The sequence below is a fragment of the Zeus faber genome (genome assembly GCF_960531495.2).
Source record: "Zeus faber genome assembly, chromosome: 19".
NCBI classification, from domain to species: Eukaryota; Metazoa; Chordata; class Actinopteri; order Zeiformes; family Zeidae; genus Zeus; species Zeus faber.
The window spans coordinates 4,567,189-4,592,567 of NC_137206.1; the positions used below are offsets into that span (position 1 = coordinate 4,567,189).

At 45.4% G+C, this 25,379-nt stretch overlaps 2 protein-coding genes across 2 annotated transcripts in view; one reads left to right on the forward strand and one right to left on the reverse strand.

Moving 5' to 3' along the window:
* Positions 1-1,834, reverse strand: part of trpc1 (transient receptor potential cation channel, subfamily C, member 1) — a gene marked incomplete at its 5' end in the record, with an annotated part of 14,745 nt that extends 12,911 nt beyond the window's left edge. Inside the window, 4 exons of the mRNA XM_080020617.1 lie at positions 228-430; positions 518-619; positions 1,247-1,401; positions 1,669-1,834. Of these exons, the coding sequence (XP_079876743.1) occupies positions 228-430; positions 518-619; positions 1,247-1,401; positions 1,669-1,834 (626 nt within the window). The remainder of the gene's footprint in view (positions 1-227; positions 431-517; positions 620-1,246; positions 1,402-1,668) is intronic.
* Positions 1,835-8,591: 6,757 nt separating this feature from the next.
* chst2b (carbohydrate (N-acetylglucosamine-6-O) sulfotransferase 2b) lies at positions 8,592-10,594 on the forward strand (the record flags this gene model as incomplete). Its single annotated transcript, XM_080019888.1, has 1 exon — positions 8,592-10,594. One exon carries the CDS (start codon positions 8,592-8,594, stop codon positions 9,984-9,986), a length of 1,395 nt encoding a protein of 464 aa, XP_079876014.1. The 3' UTR covers positions 9,987-10,594.
* Between the last annotated feature and the right edge of the window lie 14,785 nt (positions 10,595-25,379).

Sequence of the window (25,379 nt, forward strand, 5' to 3'; positions counted from 1 at the left end):
CCAGACCTTTGAAGAACAGAGTGACATCATCAGAGTGATGCAGAACAGTCTCAGTATTTCAACAAACACACCGCGTGTTTGACAATCTGAACGACTGATCGCTGTTCAGACCTCCTTGCATACCGGACCAGACCGGACCAGTCCCCCATGACAGAACACAGACCCCTGGAGTCCTGGCTCCGGTCCTGGTCCGGGTCCAGGTCCGAATGCGGCTCCGGGCCTCCTACCTGGAGTGTCGCAGGCTGTCCTTCTTGTTCTTGGCGTTGCAGAGCATGCACTCGCAGCCCACGGCGTGCGGGCGTGGCAGCGAGATGTCCTGCTTCAGCAGCATGGTCAGGATCTCGTAGTTGTTCCTGTGGGCCGCCAGGATCACCGGGGCCACGTCCATGGTGGTGGAGTACTCCGGGTTCTGGATCCGCTGCATCAATTTCTGAGGCACAGGAAGAGGCTCATCTGTCGGCACTCAGGAGGACAGACAGGTAGAGAGATGGACAGGCAGGCAGACAGGTAGACTCACGGCGATGGAGGGCTTGGAGGACCTCCGTGGTCTGTAGTTCAGCAGAATGTCCACGGCTCCGACCACCTCAGAGTCGATGGCGACCAGCAGAGCGTCTGTGGCCTGAAAGCAGCCGACAGGATCAGCATCATCTATATCTATATTATATCTATATTATATCTATATTATATCTATATTATATCTGTATTATATCTATATCTATATCTATATCTATATCTATATTATATCTATATTATATCTATATTATATCTATATCTATATCTATATTATATCTATATTATATCTGTATTATATCTATATCTTTACCTATATCTATATTATATCTATATTATATCTATATTATATCTATATCTATATCTATATCTATATTATATCTATATTATATCTATATCTATATCTATATCTATATTATATCTATATTATATCTATATTATATCTATATCTATATCTATATCTATATTATATCTATATCATATCTATATTATATCTATATTAAATCTATATCTTTATTTATATTTATATTATATCTATATCTATATTATATCTCTATTAAATCTATATCTATATTATATCTATATCTTTATTTATATTTATATTATATCTATATTATATTTATATCTATATTATTATGTTACGGGACTGTGGCTGGTTCAGCTCTTCAAGCGTTCAAAGAACAAAGTGTGTGTGTGTGTGTGTGTGTGTGTGTGTGTGTGTGTGTGTGTGCGCCACCTGGCAGCCGTGCTCCAGCAGCAGCTGCAGGATGTCCAGGTTCTCGTTCTGGATGGCGATGGTCACGGCGTCGCGTCCCAACACGTCCAAGCAGTTCACGTTCAGCTCCTCCTGTTTCTTCTCATCCAGGAGCTTCTTCACCATGTAGAAGTCACCTGACCACACAGACAGACAGACAGACAGACAGACAGACAGACAGACAGACAGACCGACAGGTAGGTAGATAGATAGATAGATAGATAGATAGACAGACAGACAGACAGACAGACAGACAGACAGACAGACAGATAGGTAGGACCAGGACCAGGACCAGGACCAGGACCCGGATCCGGACCCGGACCTGCACCAGGACCCGGACCACGACCAGGACCCAGACCCGGACCAGGGAGCCTCCTAATAGAGGTAGTAGAGGGTGGACAGACCTTTCTCGCAGGCCAGCAGGAAGAGCTTCTCGTCCAGGTTGGTGTCCTCCTTCACTTCCCTCACGTCCTTCAGGGCCAGGAAAGTGTCCGGGGAGGAGGCGTCGGCCCCCTGGTACAGAGCTGCCATCACCACCGACAGGGAGTAGGGCAGCACCCGGAGGTGCATCCCCCCGGACCTGGAGACCCCTACCCGAGGACAGGGAGGACGGGGATGGAGGAGGCTGCACTAGAACCAGGAGAACCAGCCGAACCAGATGAACCAGCACAACCTGGAGAACCAGCAGAACCAGGAGAATGAGGACAACCAGGGGAACCAGCAGAACCAGAAGCAGCAGCAGAAGCAGCAGAAGCAGCAGAGGCAGCAGAAGCAGGTCCAGGGAGGCTCATCGCCTGGACTCCACCTCTTCTGGGGAGGGTGGGGACTGTGTCCTGGAAGTCTGGTCGGGATGAACGCTCAGTCCTCCATTGTGAAGGGAATCCACGCAGGAACAGCTCCACAGTCTGACATTTCCTCCGTGTTTTCTCGGTCGCGGGCTGCTGGTCCTGATGCTGCTACGGGCGCCTCTGCGCATGCGCGCTGCGTGCATCGTCGTTACGTAACACCACCACTTGAGGCTGTGTGTACTGAGTTGTTTATCTGTGTACAGTGCGTACTCAGCAGATACGGTGTATTTGCATGTTTTGCATCATTAATACCAGGTACTGTAGCTGTGGTCCTCTGTACTGCCGGATATTCCACTTGTTTAATTATATTTCTGGTATGGTATGATGGTATTATATTTCTATTGTTTAATATACTCCACCTTATCTTTTACCTTATTATTATTATTATTATTATTATTATTATTTCTTCCTACCTTCATATATGATATGATATCTGCGTATCTGGGCTTATTTTGATATATTATAATAATGCAATCTCACCAATATGGTGTTCTGGATCAATCAAAAATGAACCATTCTTTTATTTTTAATATAATTGTACCGTTTCCACATTAACACGTGTGTGACCAGTAGTGTCCAGCAGGTGACGCTCCATACAAAATTATATTGGTCCGCAGACAAATTCTACTTCAAGATCATATCTAAAATATAATAATAATATCAATTATAATAATAATAACGACAGCAATAATTGCAATAATAATAAAAACGACAACAACAATAATAATAATAATAATAATAACAATAATAATAATAATAATAATAATAATAATAATGATGCTGGTGGTGCTGCTGGTGCCTTCTATATCGACTGCTGCTACTAATACTAGTACAAATACAAATACCAATACTACTAGTACTAGTCAAAGTCAAAGTATTTTATCATCAGATGTATTACACAGGGTCATTGTGAACAGTGAAATTGTTGTGACGAGGCAGCAACAAATACAAATAAGGTATTCAATTATTTTTTATTTTTCAAATAAAGAATTCAATTATGATTATTATTATTTTTTAAATAAGGTATTCAATAATTATTTTTAGTTTACAAATAAGGTATTCAATTGTTATTTTTCAATTTTTCAAATAAGGTATTCAATTGTTATTTTTCAATTTTTTTAATAAGGTATTCAATTGTTTTTTGTTTATTTCAAACAAGTCATTATTATACTTTTTTATTTTTCAAATAATGTATTTTATTATTATTTTTTAGTTTTAAAATAAAGTATTCAATTATTTTTTTTAGTTTTCAAATAAGTTATTCAATTATTATTATTTGTTTTCAAATAAGGTATTTGATTTCAAATAAGGTATTAAATTATTATTTTTTAGTTTTTAAATTAGGTATTTGATGATTGTTTTTTAGTTTTCAAATAAGTTATTCAATTATTATTATTTGTTTTCAAATAAGGTATTTGATTATTATTTTTTAGTTTTCAAATAAGGTATTAAATTATTATTTTTTAGTTTTCAAATAAGGTATTTGATGATTTTTTTTTAGTTTCAAATAATGTATTTAATGATTATTTTTTAGTTTTCAAATAAGGTATTAATTATTATTTTTTAGTTTTCAAATAATTTATTTTATTATTATTTTTTAGTTTTCAAATAAGGTATTCAAATATTATTTTTTTGTTTCAAATGAGGTATTCAGTTATTCTTTTTTGGTTTTAAATAGGGTATTTAATTGATTTTTTTTTTATTGCACAAGTGACGAGAGTAGAATTGTTCATGTGTCATCCACACCAGTAGCTTCGTGTTGCTGGTTCAGGAGACTGACGACCTGGACCTGGACCTGGACCTGGACCTGGACCTGGACCTGGACCTGGACCTGGACCTGGACCTGGACCTGGACCTGGACCTGGACCTGGAGGACTGCTGTCCTTAAGGATTTTCATGCTTTCCTCAGGCACGGTGTGTGGTAGATGCCTTGCACAAAGGCAGCTGGTCAGTGGTGATGCAGCTGTCGTACTGCCCGTGATGCAGATGTTGTATTGTCCGTGATGCAGCTATTATTAATACAAATATAATTATCATTCATACTATTACTTTCTACTACATCCATTCATCCATTCATTGACTTGTTTGTTCGTCATTCATTCATTCATTCATTCCTTCCTTTAACATTCATTGGAATTAATTAATTCATTCATTCATTTGTTCTTTAATTTGTTCATTCATTCATTAATGAATTAATTTATTAATTAATTAAATAATTTATTTGTTCATTGACTTGTCTGTTCGTTCATTAAATCATTAATTAGTTCATTAAGTTGTTCGTTCATTCATTCATTCATTTATTAATTAATTCCTTCATTTGTTCATTCATTTATTCATTAATTCATTCATAAATTAATTTATTCATTAATCCATTCATTTGATAATTCATTCATTTGTTAATTAATTCATTCATTAGTTATTTATTTCATTAATCGATTCATTTGTTCATTCGTTCATTCATCCATTCGTTCATTCATTCATTTATTAATTAATTAATTCATTTGTTCAGTGGTTCAAACATTCATGTGTTCATGCATTCGTTCACCGACTCATCCCTTTGTGCATTCATTCACTCATTAAGTCATTCATTCATTTATTCATTCATTTGTTCATTCATTCATTCATTCATCAACGGATGTTCATTCGTTCATCCATCCGTCCTTTAATTGATTCATGAATTGATTAATTCATTAATTAATTAGTTGATTACTTGATTTGCCCATTCATTTATTGATTTATTAATCCGTTGATTAATTGATGTGTCCAATAATTTATCAGACATCGACTAGAAGAAGAATCGTGACCATAAAACATTCGGAGCAAAAAAAAAGTAAAACAGAGAAATGTAAAGAAACAATATGTACTTAATTATAATTACAATTATTATTGTAATTATTTTTTATAATTATTGTTGTTAATATTTATTATGAGAGTGAACTACTCCTCCCATCGTGCATTGCGAAGGACACCTTTTCAACCGCTTCCAGCCTCACGATAGTTCAGCGTTTCTTCCTGACGTCAACCTTTGTCGTTACACAGAGGTTATGTTGGTATGGTTATTATTGTTATATTGTTACTATTGTTGAATAGTTATATTGTTATTATTGTAATATTTTCATTGTTATATTGTTACTATTGATCTTATTGTTGTTGTTGTTGTTGTTATATTGTTATTATTGTTATTATTGTTATTATTGTTATATTGTTACTATTGTTATTGTTGTTGTTGTTATATTGTTATTATTGTTATTATTGTTGTATTGTTATTATTTTTGTAATATTGTTGTTATTTTTGTTAAATTGTTATTGAGGTTATTATTGTTTGTATTGTTATATTATTATTTGCTATTGTTGTTATATTGTTATTATTTTTATTATTGTTGTATTGTTCATTTTGTTATTGTTGTTATATTGTTATTCATGTTATTATTGTTATTAGTGTTATATTGTTATTATAATGATTATTGTTATTATTGTTATATTGTTATTAATGTTGAATTGTTATTATTTTTGTATTGTTAATATGGTTAATATAATTATTATCGTTATAATTGTTCAAAACATGCTTTCATCCTGGTTGCTCTGTGGTGAACGGGACTTTGTGGTAGCAGTCACTCACTCACCGACAGGGACGTAAAACTATCGTAAGACGACGTAAAATGTTACCGCGGGTGCGGTGAATATTTCCATGGTAACAGCGAGTTCCACTCGTCAAGGGGATTGTGTAGGATTGTGGGTAATGTAGTACTCTCCTGGACACCAGCAGCTGCTCCGTACCTGGTTCCCACATTGTGGATAATAATAATAATAATAATAATAATAATAATAATAATAATAGTAATAATAATAATAATAATAACAATTCATATTATTATTTTCAGGTATATTGATATTATTCCAGAATTTCTTCAGAATTCTGAAATCAAAAACATAACGTCGCCATAGAATCGACACGTTTGAGGTGTTGTTCTGACCGCTATGTCACAAGGATCTGGTGGTTTAAATTTCATCCAAATCGATCCACATACAGAACAGATATTATGAGATGAGATTTACAGTAAGACACTTTATTACATCATCATGTTATTTACTCTAAGTGATATTTACAGTAAGACACTTTATGACATCATCATGTTATTTACTATAAATGTACCAATTCTGATTGAAAATGTCTAGTTGGACCGTGTCCAGTGTGCGGTGTGGACTCGATCACTCTGCAGTGCAATTTCACGGCAAGTGGGCATGGCTGGTGCGACTGGTGTTCAACCAGCCAAAGAGGGCACATGTCACTCCGCTGCTCATCGAGCTCCACTGGTTACCTGTAGCCGCCCGCATCAAGTTCAAGTCTCTGATGCTGGCCTACAGAGTGATTGCTGGGAATGCTCCCGTCTACTTAAATGCTCTTGTAAGAGCACATGTTGCCCCCCGGATGCTGCGCTCGTCAAATGAGCGTCGCCTGGCTCTGCCGGCCATACAGCCACGGCAATCCAGGCTATTCTCATTTGTAGTTCCACGTTGGTGGAACGAGCTGCCAAAAATGACCAGAGCAGGGACCTCCCTCTCTGTCTTTAAGAAGCACCTGAAGACCCAGCTCTTCAGTGAGTACCTCCTGTCCTAACCTACAATTACTTAGCACCACCTTGCAGTATTTATTGTTTCACCAATGTTGTTGTTACACTAATCTCTGTCGCAATGTAGCTGACTGTTATTCTCCCTTGTAAGTCGCTTTGGATAAAAGCGTCTGCCAAATGACTAAATGTAAATGTAAATGTATGTAGTATATATAGTGTATATAGTATATATAGTATATATAGTGTATATAGTGTATATAGTATATACAGTGTATATAGTGTACATAGTATATATAGTGTATATAGTATATACATCGTATATAGTGTATATGGTATATATAGTGTATATAGTATATACAGTGTATATAGTGTGCATAGTATATACAGTGTATATAGTCTATATAGTCTATGTAGTGTATATAGTGTGTATAGTATATACAGTGTATATAGTCTATATAGTCTATGTAGTGTATATAGTGTATATTGTACATACAGTGTATATAGTGTATATAGTATATAGTGTGTATATCGTATATATAGTGTATGTAGTGTGTATAGTATATACAGTGTACATAGTGTATATAGTATATACAGTGTATATAGTGTATATAGTATATAGTGTGTATATCGTATATACAGTGTATATAGTGTATATAGTATATACAGTGTATGTAGTGTATATAGTATATAGTTTATAAAGTAAAGATAGTGTATATAGTGTATACTGCATGCTGCGTTCGACTCAGAAAATCGTGCTGCGAAATCGGAGAAAACACGACTGAACTGGAGCCCGTGCAACTATACTTCTTATTCTTATTGTTATTCTTATTATCCTCCATTCAATATGGATGGGTTTTCACTTCCGGAAGCTCACTGTTGAGCTTATAAAGCCACAACAAAACAAAACAAAACATATATATATATATATATATTATTTTTTAAATATATATATATATTTTTTTATATATATATGTGTGTGTGTGTGTGTGTGTGTGTGTGTGTGTGTAAAATGAATATATTTTTATAAAGAAGATAAAGAGGAAAATGACTGAGGTAGGATGGAGAGATAGATATAAATAGATGGATGGATGACAGAAAGACAGGCAGACAGGCGGACGGACAGACAGACAGACCAACAGACAGAGAGACAGACCGACAGACGGACCGACAGACAGACCGACAGACGGACAGACAGACAGACAGAGTGGCGGACCCCTCCACCAACCGTGCAGCTCGTAGGCGCGCGCAGCCGCAGTGCGGACCAATCAGCTGCGTCGGGAGGCGGGGCCTCGTGCTCTGATTGAATCAGTTCGAAGCCGCTCGATCTGGAAGGAGGAGAAGAAAGGAAGGAAAGAAGGAAGGAAAGAAGGAAAGAAGGAAGGAAGGAGGGAGGGAAGGAATACATCCGAGAAAAGCTCCGATCTGTGTCCCGCTCCCGTCCTCCGCTCCCCGTCCTGCGCTCCCCGCTCCCCGCTGCCGCTGCAGCATCAGGTCCATGGAGGCTCCGCTGGGAGCGCAGCGCCCCGCAGGCTGCGGGAGGGAGGGGGCGCAGGGCGTCTGAGCCGCACGCAGCCGCCTGCCGTTCCCACGTTCCCCTCCGAACCGCCATGGACGCTCCGAGCTCCGGGTCCCGCACCGAGGACTGTAAGCCCGCTCCCCGGTCTGCGGAGCCCCGTTGCGCAGTGCAGTGAGCGCCGCTCCTTGTTCTGCTGAGATCTGTTATCTAATCAGCCGAGGACCCGGATCCTGGTCCTGATCACAGCTGATGTATTGATCCGCTCGTTTTATCTGTTTCTCTTCTGGAGGTGAGAAGACCACTGCCTCCTGGTCCTGTTCCGGAGCCACCAGCCTCCCCGGTCCAGTGGGTCTGTGCTGTGGATGTGAGGAGCTCTGGGCCTCCTGGTCCAGATGAGGGGGAAGCAGCACCACCAGCAACTGAAGCTGGCGGCTCCCTGGGAGAAGGATGCTGAGCGGAGGAAGCTGCGGACCTACAGGAACCACAGTAAGATCATAGCCCAGCCCGGCATCGTGATGAAGGTGCTCCGCAGGAAGCGGATCGTGCTGTTCATGGCCTACTTCCTGCTGCTGGTGCTCACCATGCTCAACTTGGCCAACTACAAGTGGACCAAGGAGCCCCAGCAGTGCAACCACCAGATGAGGAGCACCACCTTCCAGAGCCGGTCCGACATCCGCTTCCTGTACCGGCCCTCCCTGGCCAAGAAGAGGCAGCTGGTCTACGTGCTGACCACCTGGAGGTCGGGCTCCTCCTTCTTCGGGGAGCTCTTCAACCAAAACCCAGAGGTGTTCTTCTTGTACGAGCCCATGTGGCACATCTGGCAGAAGCTGTACCCCGGGGACGCCGTGTCCCTGCAGGGGGCCTCCAGGGACATGCTCAGCTCCTTGTACCGCTGCGACCTCTCTGTTTTCCAGCTCTACAACAGCCCCGGGGGCAAGAACTTCAGCTCCCTGGGCCTGTTTGGGGCCACGCTGAACAAGGTGGTCTGCTCGTACCCGCTGTGCTCGGCGTACAGGAAGGACGTGGTGGGCATGGTGGACGACAAGGTGTGCAAGAAGTGTCCTCCCCAGAGCCTCCGGCTGCTGGAGGAGGAGTGCCTCAAATACAACACCATAGTCATTAAGGGGGTGCGGATCCTGGATGTTAATGTTCTGGCCCCCCTCATGGAGGACCCCTCACTGGACCTGAAGGTGATCCACCTGGTCAGGGACCCCCGGGCCGTGGCCAACTCCAGGATTAAATCCAGACACGGTTTGATCAGGGAGAACCTCCAGGTGGTGCGGAGCCGGGACCCCAAGCTCCGCCGGATCCCCTTTGTGGACCCGGGCCACAAGGCCAACAAGAAGGACGGCTCGGACTACCACTCCATCGGCGCCATGGAGGTGATCTGCGACCGGACCTCCCGGACGCTGAGGACCGCCCTGAACCCCCCCGCCTGGCTGAAGGGGAAGTACATGGCGGTGCGGTACGAGGACCTGGTGGAGAACCCCGTCAAGACCCTGAGGAACATCTACCGCTTCGTCAACCTCACGGGCAACCACGACATCGAGACCTTCGCACTGAACATGACCAGCGGGCCCAGCTCCTCCTCCAAGCCCTTCATCGTCTCGTCCCGGAACGCCACGCAGGCCGCCAGCGCCTGGAGGACGGTGCTCAGCATCCAGCAGATCAAACAGGTGGAGGACTACTGCCACCACTCCATGGCGGTGCTGGGCTACGAAAGGGTCCGGACCGCCGGCGAGGCCAAGGACCTCAGCAAGCCCCTGCTGAGCCGCTCCAAACTGTGACCCCGCCCCCCGCAGCCAAAGACCGCCGGCCCCCCCCCCCCCCCCACGTCCATGTTTGCATCCGGTCCCGTCCCCCCCGCGGCGCGGAGTTAAAAAGCTTTACTTTGAGGATCAATAAGCGATGGGGCGGTGGAATGTACCTTCTCTTTCTCTCTCTTATCACTTTTTTAACGGAACGAGGGATGAGTCAGAAGAACGATGACACTGAACGAAAACGGATAATTAATGTATCCCGTTTTTTACCCCCGAGGTGGATGTTTCGGGGTTAATTCTGAATGTTCCCAACTTGAAAAAAAAATGTTTTTTTTGTTCTTTTGTTTTTATTTTTCTCCAGTCTCCATTTTGTCTGTGAAAGTGAAACTAGTTGAAAAACCAGGGGAACCAGTTTGGGGAACCGGTTTGGGGAACCCAGGCCTGGGAACCCGACTGAGGAACATGGGGAACCCCCTGGTCCACGGTCCATGTTTCGTCAGTGGAGGTGGTTGAATCAGACAATCAGAGGAGGCTCCTCAGGACGTCGTTCCATTCCAGATGTTTACAAGTGCTTGGTTTTAAGATGAAATAATAATAATAATGATGATGATGATAATGAATATTATGATACATGATTTGGGAGTATTGCATTGAGTAAAGTTCACACTTAACAGCACCGCAGCGTTTCTTTGCATCATAGTTATTTATCAGCGTTTTCGTCGTCGAGGTGTTTTCTGCCGGTAGCTTCGACTGGTTTCAAAAACAAACTACGGCGGTGGTTCTCAACCGGTGGCCCGGGGACACTCCAGGAGTCCCTCCGGGGGTCCCCGCTCGTTAAACTCCACGTTATTTCATTTAAATGAGAGAACGTCCAGTAACGACTGTGATCCCCCTCGATAGAGTAGAGACACTGAATCAGATCTAACGATACAATAATCCAGCAATATTTACAAATATTATATTTCCTGATCCCTGGGGATCAAGTCTTCAACGGATTAAACAACTACAATAAAGATAAGACAATAAAGTAGGGGAATAAAAACAAGTCAGTCAAGTAATTAAATGCAGTCTCATCTAAATATCTTCATACGAGTCTTTATTTTACTAACTAAATTCCTACAAAATGAAGCCTTAACTGCAGGATAAATTCCAGGTAATTTTCAGGAATAGTTTTCCAAAAAGCACCGTCCTATCTTTATTTGATCACAGAACGGACCTGAAAACTGTTTTCTGCAGAGGGGGGCTTTCCAGCATCATAGCATATAGATATAGTATATATTAAATGTAAATATAGAAGATAATATTATATTTAAATATAGAATATAATTCATATAGACTATCAATGTATAATTTGAATATAGAATGTGAATATAGAACGTGAAGCCAGTGTTTGCTCCATGATGCAGGTGGAAAAGCTGCGATTCAAAGGACAACAGATTAATATTAATATTGATTTTAATATTAATATGAGAAAAACAGCCATAACCATTCAGGTCTCAGATTTATACAACTCTGTTGAGTATATAACTTTATATCTGTTGAAATACATACAAGTTGAATAAAAAAAAGAAAAGAAGAGAGTTAGAAAATAGGTGTTTCCAGGTCAAAGTAGAAGGTGTTTCCAGGCGTTTCCAGGTTAAAGTAGAAGGTGTTTCCAGGTGTTTCCAGGTCAACGTAGAAGGTGTTTCCAGGTGTTTCCAGGTCAAAGTAGAAGGTGTTTCCAGGTGTTTCCAGGTTAAAGTAGAAGGTGTTTCCAGGTCAAAGTAGAAGGTGTTTCCAGGCGTTTCCAGGTTAAAGGAGAAGGTGTTTCCAGTTGTTTACAGATTTTTCCAGGTTAAAGTAGAAGGTGTTTCCAGGTTGAAGTAGAAGGTGTTTCCAGGTTATAGTGGAAGGTGTTTCCAGGTGTTTCCAGGATAAAGTAGAATGTGTTTCCAGGTGTTTCCAGGTTGAAGTAGAAGGTGTTTCCAGGTTAAAGTAGAAGGAGTTTCCAGGTTGAAGTAGCAGGTGTTTCCAGGTTATAGTGGAAGGTGTTTCCAGGTGTTTCCAGGATAAAGTAGAAGGTGTTTCCAGGTTATAGTGGAAGGTGTTTCCAGGTTAAAGTAGAAGGTGTTTCCAGGTTATAGTGGAAGGTGTTTCCAGGTTAAAGTAGAAGGTGTTTCCAGGTTATAGTGGGAGGTGTTTCCAGGTGTTTCCAGGTTAAAGTAGAAGGTTTTTCCAGGTTATAGTGGAAGGTGTTTCCAGGTTAAAGTAGAAGGTGTTGCCAGGTCAAAGTAGAAGATGTTTCCAGATGTTTCCAGGTTAAAGTGGAAAGTCCTTCCAGGTGTTTCCAGGTGATGAAGAAGCCTTAAACCAGTTGAATCCTGTTGCGTTCCAATAACGTTTTTATTAATTTTGTCAAATATAAAATACATCAAAGGGGTTTTGGATTCATTTCAGGTTCAAATCTTCTCGTTGTTGTTGACGTTTCCCTGATCAGTTCTGAGGAAGTTCCCCCAGGAGGGTGGATGTCAAGGTGGAGCGAGCTCAGCACGGGGGGGTGATGAGGTCACCTCGCTCGGCGTCTGGGGGTGGGGTCCCCCAGGTCTCCCAGGGGCGCTGCCCTGGTGGTGGGAGGTGGTGGCACAGCGTACTCACGTCCGGTTGAAAGGTGCGATGCGTCCTCTCCGCAGCTCGTCAAAACTATGACAAAAGACGGAGGTTGATGACGTCATCGAGCTGCGTGACTTCATGGGAGTGGTTGTCTTCATCCGTGCGCCGGCGCTTCGCAGGGACAGCCTCGGCGGTAGCGTGAGCCACCAACGGCAATAAATAAAGGTTTACTCCATCAAGCGGCGGTGGCTAGAGTAAGGGTGGAGCAGCACAAACAGAGCGGATGGATGGTGGATGAGGTGAGCGGTGGAAGCTCTGGCGGTGGAGCAGGACGCCATGACAGGCCGCCTCGTCCAACGCACCTTCGCCTGTATCAGTGTTGTTGTTGTGACTTTTTGGGATAATGTGAATACACGAGTCAACAGAACATAGAGCACAGGGGGAGTCGGTTTTTGAGATTTACAGACAAAAGTTACATTATTTTACCTTGAAAGATGAAAAAATGATAATTACGTAAGTGATGAATACATACATTTAATAAATAAATGAAGGATAAATCAATCAATAAATGATACAGTAATGCATGGATTTATGACATAAATAAACAAAAATACTTAAAGGATAAATACATAAATAAATACATAAATATATGACAAGGCGCATCGTAAAAACATGGTGTTCATGGAAAACTCCCCTGGCGCCTCTTACCCCCTCTCTATTATTATTATGTGTATGTGTGTGTGTGTGTGTGTGTGTGTGTGTGTGTGTGTGTGTATGTGTATGTGTGTGTGTGTGTGTGTGTGTGTGTGTGTGTGTGTGTCTTCCACTCCTGGCTTCAGGCCAAGGCGCTGGGCGGAGGTTTGGAGTGGAAATATTCCACTTTACTGCACCTGATTGAACCATATTATTTTTTAACTTAATGATAATTATTATTATTATTATTATTATTATTATTATTATTATTAATAATAATAATAATAATAACTTAATTCATAACGTTATTAACTTTATTATTAGAGAAGGAGAGAGGAGGAGAAGAAGAGAAGGAGAAAGGAGAGAAGGAGAGAAGGAGCGAGGGAGAGAGTAAAACCCAAACTGATATACCTTTAAATAACATATTTCCCAGACTTGATGATATGATGGTGTTCTGATCCTGCAGAGACCCTGCTCCACCTTCTCCTCCATCCTCCATTCAACACAGTGAACCCTGCATCTAATCCTCCTCTCTTCCCTCTGAACTCTGCTGGTCCGGGTGCTACCAGGTCCTCCATCCCCATGGAGGATCTCCATGCAGCCCATGCTCTCCAGGCTCTGGTGTCCCTATGGCTTCGTCCTGGGGCCTCTACTGTTCTCCTCCATCACCCCTCAGCTCTGTGATCTCCTCCCATGGCGTCCTCCATTACTGCTACAGTAAGCCTCTCCTTCCCCTTCATATTCTATAGACGAGCAGTGGTCAGTGTGTAGACTAGGGTCAGTTTGTAGACCAGAGGTATTCTGTAGACCAGGGTCAGTCTGTAGACCAGGGTCAGTCTGTAGGCCAGATATAATCTGTCGACCAGGGTCAGTCTGTAGACCAGAGATATTCTGTAGACCAGGGTCAGTCTGTAGACCAGGGTCAGTCTGTAGACCAGGGATAGTCTGTAGACCAGTGTCAGTCTGTAGACCAGGGTCAGTCTGTAGACCAGAGATATTCTGTAGGCCAGGGTCAGTCTGTAGACCAGAGATATTTTATGTAGACCAGGGTCAGTCTGTGGACCAGGGATAGTCTCTAGACCAGAGTCAGTCTGTATACCACGGTCAGTCTGTAGACCATGGTCGGTCTGTAGACCAGGGGTATGCTCTTCACCCTCCATTCTCCATACTGATGTTATTTTAACATTCCATCGTCTTGAAGCCTTTCTCCTCCTGCTGCTTCTGACCTCCTTCTGCTCCACCATCTGTTCCATTCTCTCCCTCCCACTTCTGCATTCTCTCTATTTTTTCCCTCCACCCTCGCTCCGTCTCCACGCGTCCTCCCACACTTCCTGCTCCTCTAACATACATCTCCTCCTCCCCCTGCTGCTCTATACTCTCCCTTTTCTCCTCCTCCCCTTTCTCTTGGAATGCAGAAGGCGACATGGCCACAACATGATGTCATCAACATATCTTTTTCAAAACGTGATGTCAGTCTCTACAACATCTATTTTGCAGTTGTTTTCTCATTAGAATAAAAAAAATAGATGTATTTTCTATTGTCTCCGTCACCCCTTTGATAGAGAGAGGAGAGGGGCAGGGTGGGGCGGGGCAGGGTGGGGCAGGGCGGGGCAGAGATGAGGCTGTGACGTGTCGACACGTGCGTCATGCGTCATGTCCTGACGACCAATCGGGAAGTGACGGGTCGTTGAATTCGTCCAACATGTTAAAAGATGAGATCCTCCTCCTCCTCCACCTTCCGCAGCGTCGAGCGACAGTCAGGTGGAGGGATGACAAAGGGCTTTGGGCGACACGGGAACGAGAGACGCTGAGAACAGACGGAGGGTGAGACAACCCTTTGTGGAGGGCGCTCGGCCTCGCCCTGCAGGACAAAGCCCGGGGACAAAGCAGGAACACCACCGTCCCCCCCCGGGGTGTCCGCTGATACTTTATGTATTATATTACTGTAATATTATATCACTTCAAGTTCCCACACTTGCTCGGCGCAGCATCTTCCCGCAGCCGACGCCTGCTGAGTCCGGCGCGGAGCCTCGGCGTCGCCGTTTAGACGAAGACGGTGTAAAACGGTGTGAGGTGTTTCCTGTGTGGGCGGAACTACAGAGGAGCTGGTCACCATGGAAACACTGGGATATACTGTACGCTCGGTAAGTGAGAACATGGAAATGTGTGCGTGTGTGTGTGTGTGTGTGCGTGTGTGCGCGTGTGTGTGTGTGTGTGTAGCCCGTGCGTAACAGTGAATCCACCCTGTCTCACCGCTGCCCCCTGCTGGCTGCTCTCAGAACGCCGTCAAACCGCGTTGTTCTCCATCGAAGTCAATGAGACCAGAGAGACATTCCACGTCGCCTCGTCATCGTACAACTGAACTTTATAAAGATATTAAACGATGTGTATTTAGTTTTTCAGTTTATTTCAGTTTATTCTACTGTTCAGACGCTGGTCACTGCAGCAGAAGCATCAGGATGAAGAAAGTAAACAACAACAACAACAACAACAACAACAACAACCACCCTCCCCCAGAGAGCGAGCGAGAGGGAGAAAATGGAAAATATGAAAAACAAGCCAATTAAATTAAACGAAATCAGTGAATTTAACGACGAGTTTCAAGTCCTGAACGTTTTCCACGACTGGAGCTTTTCTTTTGAAGGTGGAGCCCGACGAGGCCTCAGCTGGAGCTGGTTAGGTGGAGCCTCCTAACAAGCTCCAGAGGGATAGCGAACGAGCGCTACCCAGCGCGGTCGGGCGGAGGGTGGTGTCTGGTCGGTGCCTCATCATCAGCGCGGCAATACGATCATGAGTTTTCGGTCCCGGGTTTGAGATCTTCACGGACTCCATCAGACTCCATCTGCTCCGACCCTGCTCCCCCTGCTCCACCGTCTGGTTCCAGCTCCTCCAGCAGGTCCATGTTCTGGTGTTCTTCTGGTCCATGATGTGGGCACTGATTTTAAATCTTCTTTAAATGTCGCTGAGTTCCAATCACTCTACGCCTCCATCCTGTCCGTGTCCTTCTGACACCACCAGACTAGACACGAGGGTGGTGGTTTGGTTTGCAAATGTCGTTGTTTTTTTTTTTTTTTTGTCGGCTGGGTTTTTCGTGGAAACCTGGCAACCCTGCCCGGCAACGCTGCCCGCCAACCCTGCCCGTGTTCAGCTTAGTTTCTGCGGCGTTGCTGCTGAATCAGCGCGGGCGTGTCCCAGAGAGCCACAATTGGAGCAGCGTGTTGGAGAGCCATGCCCACAGCGACGGCCTCCTACAGCGGTGATTCTGCTCCACCCGCACCCGTACCCACACCTGCACCTGCCACCCCCGACCACGTTTACAACAAATGTTTATGTCAGAGTTAAAGATGCGTCTGATGCTTACCGAAAATTACGGAAATTTTGGCAACGACAATTTCAAAATCAGAGAATAAAAAAAATCTCAAAGCCAAAAGTCTGGCATTTATTTTCTCCACAGCATTTACTCTCGTTTTTGATCCCTTTAATATCAGCGACTTTTAGACTTTTACTCAAGTTATATCTAAGAAGTGAATTCAGTCTAAAAACACTGAAACATCATCCTAAAATACTCAAACTGCGCGACAAGTTTGAAGTCAGAGCAAAACCCAGATTTTGAAAGTTGAAACAATCACAAAACACTTCCTGTTACTGCTACTTTTGACTGGAAACCGCAGTGAAAGTACTTTTAATTTGAGTATTTCACCCAAGTGTGACTGAGGCTAAACTGAAGGATGGAGGTGATGATGACGGGAGACCGTTTGTGAATTATTTAGCAGGTTTATGAAAGTAGTGGCTTCTGGAGGCAGAAATCAATAACTCACACACTCACACACACTCTCACACACTCTCACACACTCACACACACACACACACACACACACACACTCACACACTCACACAAACACACTAGACACTACTTGACTATGTACCAGTTGCTTTCAGTGAAGATCTCATTTCATGTTGCTTTGCTCTCTCTCTTTTTTTTTCCATATACTGTATATATATATACATATAAATATATCATATAAATATATCATATATACATATATATATATATATATATATTATTTATTTGTTGAATTCATTTAAGTGAGTTATTTTTAAGTATATATTGTTATTGTTGTTCCAAATGACGTTATGCAGAAGTGAGACACCCCATGTCCAGAAAGTAAAGCTCCCGTTTCCATGTTTTCCCTCCTGCACTGACCTGCAGATCCACAGGGAGCGGATTTGATTTTCTGCTGCTGTTTAAATGCCTGTTGTTCCCCTGCTGGGGGCGGAGCCAACCTGCCTCCATGCACGCCCCTGACCTCCGTGCACGCCCCTGACCTCCGTGCACGCCCCTGACCTCCGTGCACGCCCCTGACCTCCGTGCACGCCCCTGACCTCCGTGCACGCCCTGACCTCCGTGCACACCCCTGACCTCTGTGCACGCCCCTGATCTCTGTGCAATTCCTGACCTCCGTGCACGCCCCTGACCTCCGTGCACGCCCCTGACCTCCATGCATGCCCATGATCTCCGTGCACGCCCCTGACCTCCGTGCACGCCCTGACCTCCGTGCACACCCCTGACCTCCGTGCACGCCCCTGACCTCTGTGCACGCCCCTGACTTCTGTGCACGCCCCTGATCTCTGTGCAATTCCTGACCTCCGTGCCCGCCCCTGACCTCCGTGCACGCCCCTGACCTCCGTGCACGCCCCTGACCTCTCCCAGAGCGCCATGAGGAAGAAGGAGGACGACCAGACGACATGGCTGCCACCGCCACCACGTGGACACACCTGCCCCACCTGCAATAGAGCTTGTGCTTCCAGGATAGGACTGTTCAGCCAACTGAAGGAGTGTGTGTGTGTGTGTGTGTGTGTGTGTGCGCGTGTGTGTGTGTGTGTGTGTGTGTGTGTGTGTGTGTGTGTGTGTGTGTGTGTGTGTGTGATATGGTTACTGTGCATATTATTATTTAGTTCTCTGTGTAGTCTCTTTCAACCTGAAACAGAGTGATGCTCTCTCACACACACACACACACACACACACACACACACACACACACACACACACACACACACACACACACAGATAGTATCACAGCATGCAAAGCAGGCTGCTCTGCACTCTATATCAGTTCCTCTCCACTGACACACACACACACACACACACACACACACACACAGACAGCCAGAGAGATAGACAGACGTTTTTGAGCTCCCAAAAGTTTGACAATGTCCTTCTTCTTTTTCTCATTTTAAATGCATATTTTGGAGCAAGAAATAATTGCAAGCGTAAAAGTTCCCATTGAGGTTGATTGGCAACGGATTGAGGTCAAATAAGAATCTTACAAAGTGCAGATATTTCACATCGCAATTCTAAATAAAAGGTTCCTATAGGAGGGGGTTAGGCCGCAAAGCATGATGGTTAAACTGCTGTGTGTGTGTGTGTGTGTGTGTGTGTGTGTGTGTGTGTGTGTGTGTGTGTGTCAGTGTGCCTGTTTGTGTACGTGTGTGTGTGTGTGTGTGTGTGTTTATTTGGGGAGGTGGGGGGGGGGTGGAAATAGCCCAACTGCCTTGTGCTGAGTCTGTTTAGACAGCTGTCAGCTGTGGCGTCTTTCAAATATCTGGGGAACATCCTCTCTGAGGACGACGACATCCAGAGCCACATTGAACAGGCATCATCTGCCTTTGGGAGACTTCCACACAGAGTCTTCCACAACAACAATCTCCACCTCCTCCACCAAGGTCGCTGTACACCAAGCGTTCTCCTCCATAGCTGTGAGAGCTTGGGTCACCGTCAAGTCCTGAGAGCGCCTCCACATGAGCTGCCTGCAGCGCATCCTTGAAATGAGCTGTTGCGAGCGTGCGCCATGATGCCCCGGCTGCAGCCGCAGAGGAAGAAGAGCGCCAAGAGGAAAAAGAGTGCCAAGAGGAAGAAGAGCGCCGTGAGGAAGAAGAGCGCAGTGAGGAAGAAGAGCGCCAAGAGGAAAAAGAGTGCCAAGAGGAAGAAGAGCGCCGTGAGGAAGAAGAGCGCAGTGAGGAAGAAGAGCGCAGTGAGGAAGAAGAGCGCCATGAGGAAGAAGAGTGCCAAGAGGAAGAAGAGCGCCGTGAGGAAGAAGAGCGCAGTGAGGAAGAAGAGCGCCATGAGGAAGAAGAGCACAGTGAGGAAGAAGAGCACAGTGAGGAAGAAGAGCACAGTGAGGAAGAAGGAGGACGACCAGACGACATGGCTGCCGCCGCCACCGCGTGGACACACCTGCCCCACCTGCAATAGAGCTTGTGCTTCCAGGATAGGACTGTTCAGCCAACTGAAGGAGTGTGTGTGTGTGTGTGTGTGTGTGTGTGTGTGTGTGTGTGTGTGTGTGTGTGTGTGTGTGTGTGTGTGTGTGTGTGATATGGTTACTGTGCATATTATTATTTAGTTCTCTGTGTAGAGTCTCTTTCAACCTGAAACAGAGTGATGCTCTCACACACACACACACAGACACACACACACACACACACAGACACACACACACACACACACACACACACACACACACACACACACACACACACACACACACACAGACACACACAGACACACACACACACACACACACACACACACACACACACGGATAGTATCACAGCATGCAAAGCAGGCTGCTCTGCACTTTATATCAGTTCCTCTCCACAGACAGACAGACAGACAGACAGACAGACAGACATATTCTTGCAGTTGAACACTGTTCAACCTCCTGTTTCCTGTTTACCAGTAAACAGGAAACAGGAAACAGTGGCTTCCTGCGGGACCTTCACCAGAGGTCTAAAGACTGAGGGAAACCAGAACCACCTCAAGATTATTCTACAAAAGGTTCGGGCCCCAAGAAGGAAACGGCCCCACGGGATCGCATCCGCTGCTCTTCTGTCAGGAAAGGGGGCCCCTAGTGTTTAGAGAGCAGTCGCCTGCTTTGTTTGTCCATAACATGCATCTGAGTTCATGAGGGGTTCTCTTGACGGCCCCCAGGGCCTTTTGGCCCCTGGGCTCCTGGACCTGGTCATGCCTGTTCAGCGGCCATCCCTGGAAGAGAGAGAGTGTGAGGCTTCACTGTTGAAGGACGACGTCTTTGAGTCTCCATCAAGATCTAAGCCTGTCTGTCTTTCTTCTTCCTGTCTTCCCTCTTCCTGTCTGTCTTCTTTCAGGTCTGTTGGCACCAGGACTAGGATCAAACCGTGACTCTGCTTTAGTTTGGACTCAGACTCACGTAACCCAACTGCTGCTGCTGCTGCTGCTGCTGCTGCTTCCTCCGTCTTCTGGTTCTGACCACGTTCGGTGGTTCCTCCAGAAAAACAACAAGAAACGATGGAAGCTTCACCTCAGACTTTACAAGGTGAATCAGTGCAATACTTCCCGTCTTCCTGTCTTCTTGTCTTCCTGTCTTCCTGTCTCCTTGTCTTCCTGTCTTCCTGTCTTCTTGTATCTCCCAAATAGGAGCCTTCTGTGTGGAGTTTGCATGTTCTCCCCGTGCTCACATGGGGTTTCCTCCACCTCACGTCAGTAAGGACCCCCACCCAAAACATGCACCCATCATCATCTGACCAGCGATGGACACTTATCACCTGGTCCCCGGGCGCGTCCACGTACGCTGCCCACTGCTCCTGGCTGTGCCCCCGGAGGAAGGACAAGCCAGGATGGGTCAAGAGCAGAGAATCCATTTCACCGGCCACCATCAAGCATGTGTGTGTGTGTGTGTGTGCAAGCATGTGTTGTAGTGTGGTGTGTTGCGTGATGAATAAAGACTGTTCCTTCTTCTCTGTTTCTTCTTGTGTTCCTGTCTTCCTGTCTTCTTGTCTTCTTGTCTTCCTGTCTTCCTGTCTTCTTGTCTTCTTGTCTTCTTGTCTTCGTGTCTTCCTGTCTTCCTGTCTTCCTGTCTCCTTGTCTTCCTGTCTTCCTGTCTTCTTGTCTCCCTGTCTTCCTGTCTTCTTGTCTTCCTGTCTTCCTGTCTTCTTGTCTTCCTGTCTTCCTGTCTTCCTGTCTTTGGGTCTTCCTGTCTGTGTGTCAAAAGTCTAACAGTCACTTTTCTGACAGACAGACAGACAGACAGACGTAGAGTAAAGGTGGAGTAGAGGTTGAGCAGAGTACAATGGAGGTGGAGGAGAGTGGAGGTATAGTAGAGTAGAGGTGGAGTAGAATCAAGGTATCGTAGAGGTGGAGTGGAGTAGAATGGAGGTGGAGGAGAGTGGAGGTACAGTAGAGGTGGAGTAGAGTAGAGGTGGAGATGCGGTGGAGTAGAGTACAGTGGAGGTATAGTAGAGGTGGAGTAGAGAAGAGTAGAGGTGGAGTACAGGTGGAGTAGGGTAGAGTAGAGGTGGAGGAGAGTGGTGCTACAGCGTGATGGCTGATGGACGGATTGAGAGCAGCAGATCTTCCCCGCCCCCTGTCCTGGTTTTACAGGATCCTCTTCAGCCTCCATTACCCTCCAGGTCACCTGGGGCCCCGGGGCCCGGGCCCCTGGAGGCTGTGGTGGGTAATGGAGGCCGTGGTGGCATTGGAGGCAAAGGATTAATGGCGGCGCCCCCTGGGGGCTCTGGATCGTTAAGCACTTCCACACTAAACTGAAGCAATTAGCTGCTGCATTAGAGAGGACGCTGGGGACGGAGGCAAGGGGATGCAGATGGAGGCAGATGGAGGCAGGGGGAGGCAGGGGGAGGCAGATGGAGACAGGTGAGACGGGAGACAGATGGAGACAGGGGGAGGCAGATGGAGACAGGGGGAGGCAGATGGAGACAGGGGGACACAGGGGGAGGTAAGGGGAGGACGGACAGATGGATGGATGATAGAGCAGATGGATGGATGATGGATTGAGGTGATAGATGGTGATGATGGATAGATGGATGGGTGGCTGGAGATGATGGATGGATGGGATGAGTGGATGGAGATGATGGATAGATGGGTGGATGGAGATGATGGATGGATGGATGGATGTAGAAGATTGATGGATGAATGGATGAATAAATGGATGGAGATGATGGACGAATGATGGAGATGATGGGTAGATAGATAGATTGAGATGATGTATGGATGATAGAGCAGATGGATGGATGGATGGAGATGATGGGTAGATGGATGGATGGATGGACATAATGGATGGATGGATCGATTGAAGGAAAGATGGATGGAGAAGATGGATGAATGGATGGAGATGATGGGTGGATGGATGGATGGATGGATGGATGGGTGGGTGGGTGGATGGATGGGTGGATGGATGGATGTATTACAACAGAGGTGATAATTGTGTTGGGGGGCTGACAGTATAGAAGCCTTGTAGAGAGGTGGAGGAGAGGAAGGTCTGCCTCCTGGTGGTAGAAGAAAGGAAGGTTCCATTTTCCAGTTTCCATTTTCCAGTTTTCCAGTTTCAGTTCCATGTTTCAGTTTCCATGTTCCAGTTTCTGCTTCCAGTTTCCAGTTTCCAGTTTCCATCTTCCAGTTTCCGGCTTCCTGTTTCCTTCTTCCAGTTTCCATTTTCCATGTTCCAGATTCCTGTTTCCAGCTTCCATTTTACAGTTTCCATGTTCCAGTTTCTGGCTTCCTGTTTTCTTCTTCCAGTTTCCATTTTCCATGTTCCAGTTTCCATTTTCCAGCTTCCTGTTTCCAGTTTCCATTTTACAGTTTCCATGTTCCAGTTTCTGGCTTCCTGTTTCCATCTTCCATCTTCCAATTTCCATTTTCCATTTTCCAGTTCCCAGCTTACAGTTTCCATTTTGCAGCTTCCTGTTTCCAGTTTCAGTTTCCATTTTCCAGTTTCCAGTCGCCAGTTTGTGACTCTTCACAGCATAACATCCGTCTCCTGCTCGTCCCGCACATCGGCTCGCTGCCAACAGGAAGCGCTATAAATCTACTTCCTATTTGAGGAACGTCTTTCCTGAGGAAGGAGCAGAGGAGAGGTTTGTTCTTCTTTTCTTCTCTGAGCGATGGAGGGAGAGAGAGGGGGAGAGAGAGGGGGAGAGAGAGGGGGAGGAGGGAGGATTTCAGGTCAAGTAGAAATAGAAACAGGTCAGTAGCTTCATGAGTTGAATGGTCTTGTGGAATGACACACACCCACCTACCCACCCAAACACACACACATAACACACACGCACACACACACACACACACACACACACACACACACACACACACACACCCGCACACACGCACACACGCACACACACACACACACACACCTACCCACCCACACACACACACACACACACACACACACACACACACACACACCTACCCACCCAAACACACACACATAACACACACGCACACACACACACACGCACACACGCACACACACACACACACACACCTACCCACCCACACACACGCACACACACACACACACACACACACCTACCCACCCAAACACACAAACATAACACACACGCACACACACACACACACACACACACACACACACACCCGCACACACGCACACACGCACACACACAAACACACACCTACCCACCCACACACACGCACACACACACACACACACACACACACACACCTACCCACCCGCACACACACACACACACACACGCACACACACACACACACACCTACCCACCCAAACACACGCACACACACACACACACACACACCTACCCACCCAAACACACGCACACACACACACACACACACACCTACCCACCCAAACACACACACATAACACACACGCACACACACACACACACACCCGCACACACGCACACACGCACACACACACACACACCTACCCACCCAAACACACACACATAACACACATAACACACACGCACACACACACATAACACACACGCACACACGCACACACACACACACACACACACACACACCTACCCACACACACACACACCTACCCACCCGCACACACACACACACACACACACACACACACACACACCCACCCACGCACACACACACACACACACACACACACACACACACACACACACACACACCTACCCACCCACGCACACACACACACACACACACACACACACACACACACACACACACACACAGACACACCTACCCACCCACGCACACGCACACACACACACACACACACACACACACACACACACACACACACACACACACACACACACACACACACACACACACACACACACACTTCTCGCTCAAAGGTTGTTTTTTCAACCTCAGCAAAGTCAGCAAAGATGTTTGAAGGAAGGAACCAGGTCAACATCACATGACCCGAGAAACCTAGACCTTCTCCTGATTGGACGACACCCTCCTCATCTAGACCTTCTCCTGATTGGACGACACCCTCCTGCATCTAGATCTTCTCCTGATTGGACGACACCCTCCTCATCTAGACCTTCTCCTGATTGGACGACACCCTCCTCATCTAGACCTTCTCCTGATTGGACGACACCCTCCTGCATCTAGACCTTCTCCTGATTGGACGACACCCTCCTGCATCTAGACCTTCTCCTGATTGGACGACACCCTCCTCATCTAGACCTTCTCCTGATTGGACGACACCCTCCTGCATCTAGACCTTCTCCTGATTGGACGACACCCTCCTGCATCTAGACCTTCTCCTGATTGGACGACACCCTCCTCATCTAGACCTTCTCCTGATTGGACGACACCCTCCTGCATCTAGACCTTCTCCTGATTGGATGACACCCTCCTGCATCTAGACCTTCTCCTGATTGGACGACACCCTCCTGTTTGTGATATTTGTCAATATCTGAAACACTTTCTGCCTTTTCATTAAAGTTTGCTAAGTTTAGGTGTAGGAAAAAGTTTATACATTTACATTTATTTTTAAAAGTCGTTTATTTTTTACTTTAAAGATAATATTTTCACTTTTATAACTTACTGTGTTAGTACATCTGGAGTATCAGTGATGGTAGCTGATCTTGTGTCTTGTACATTACAATTATGACACATTTATGTAGATTCATGATATCTGTTAAATTTACGTCATTTATTTATTCAATTTTGTCCTTGAATCACATTTTCAGTAAGTTACGTTCCCACGAAAGACCAAAAACCTTGTGGTATTTCTGTGAGTATTTATTCTTGCACGGCTTCCATTTTTCCAACGCCTCGCTGGATCCTGAACGCATCACTCAGTTGCACATTACAGTGCA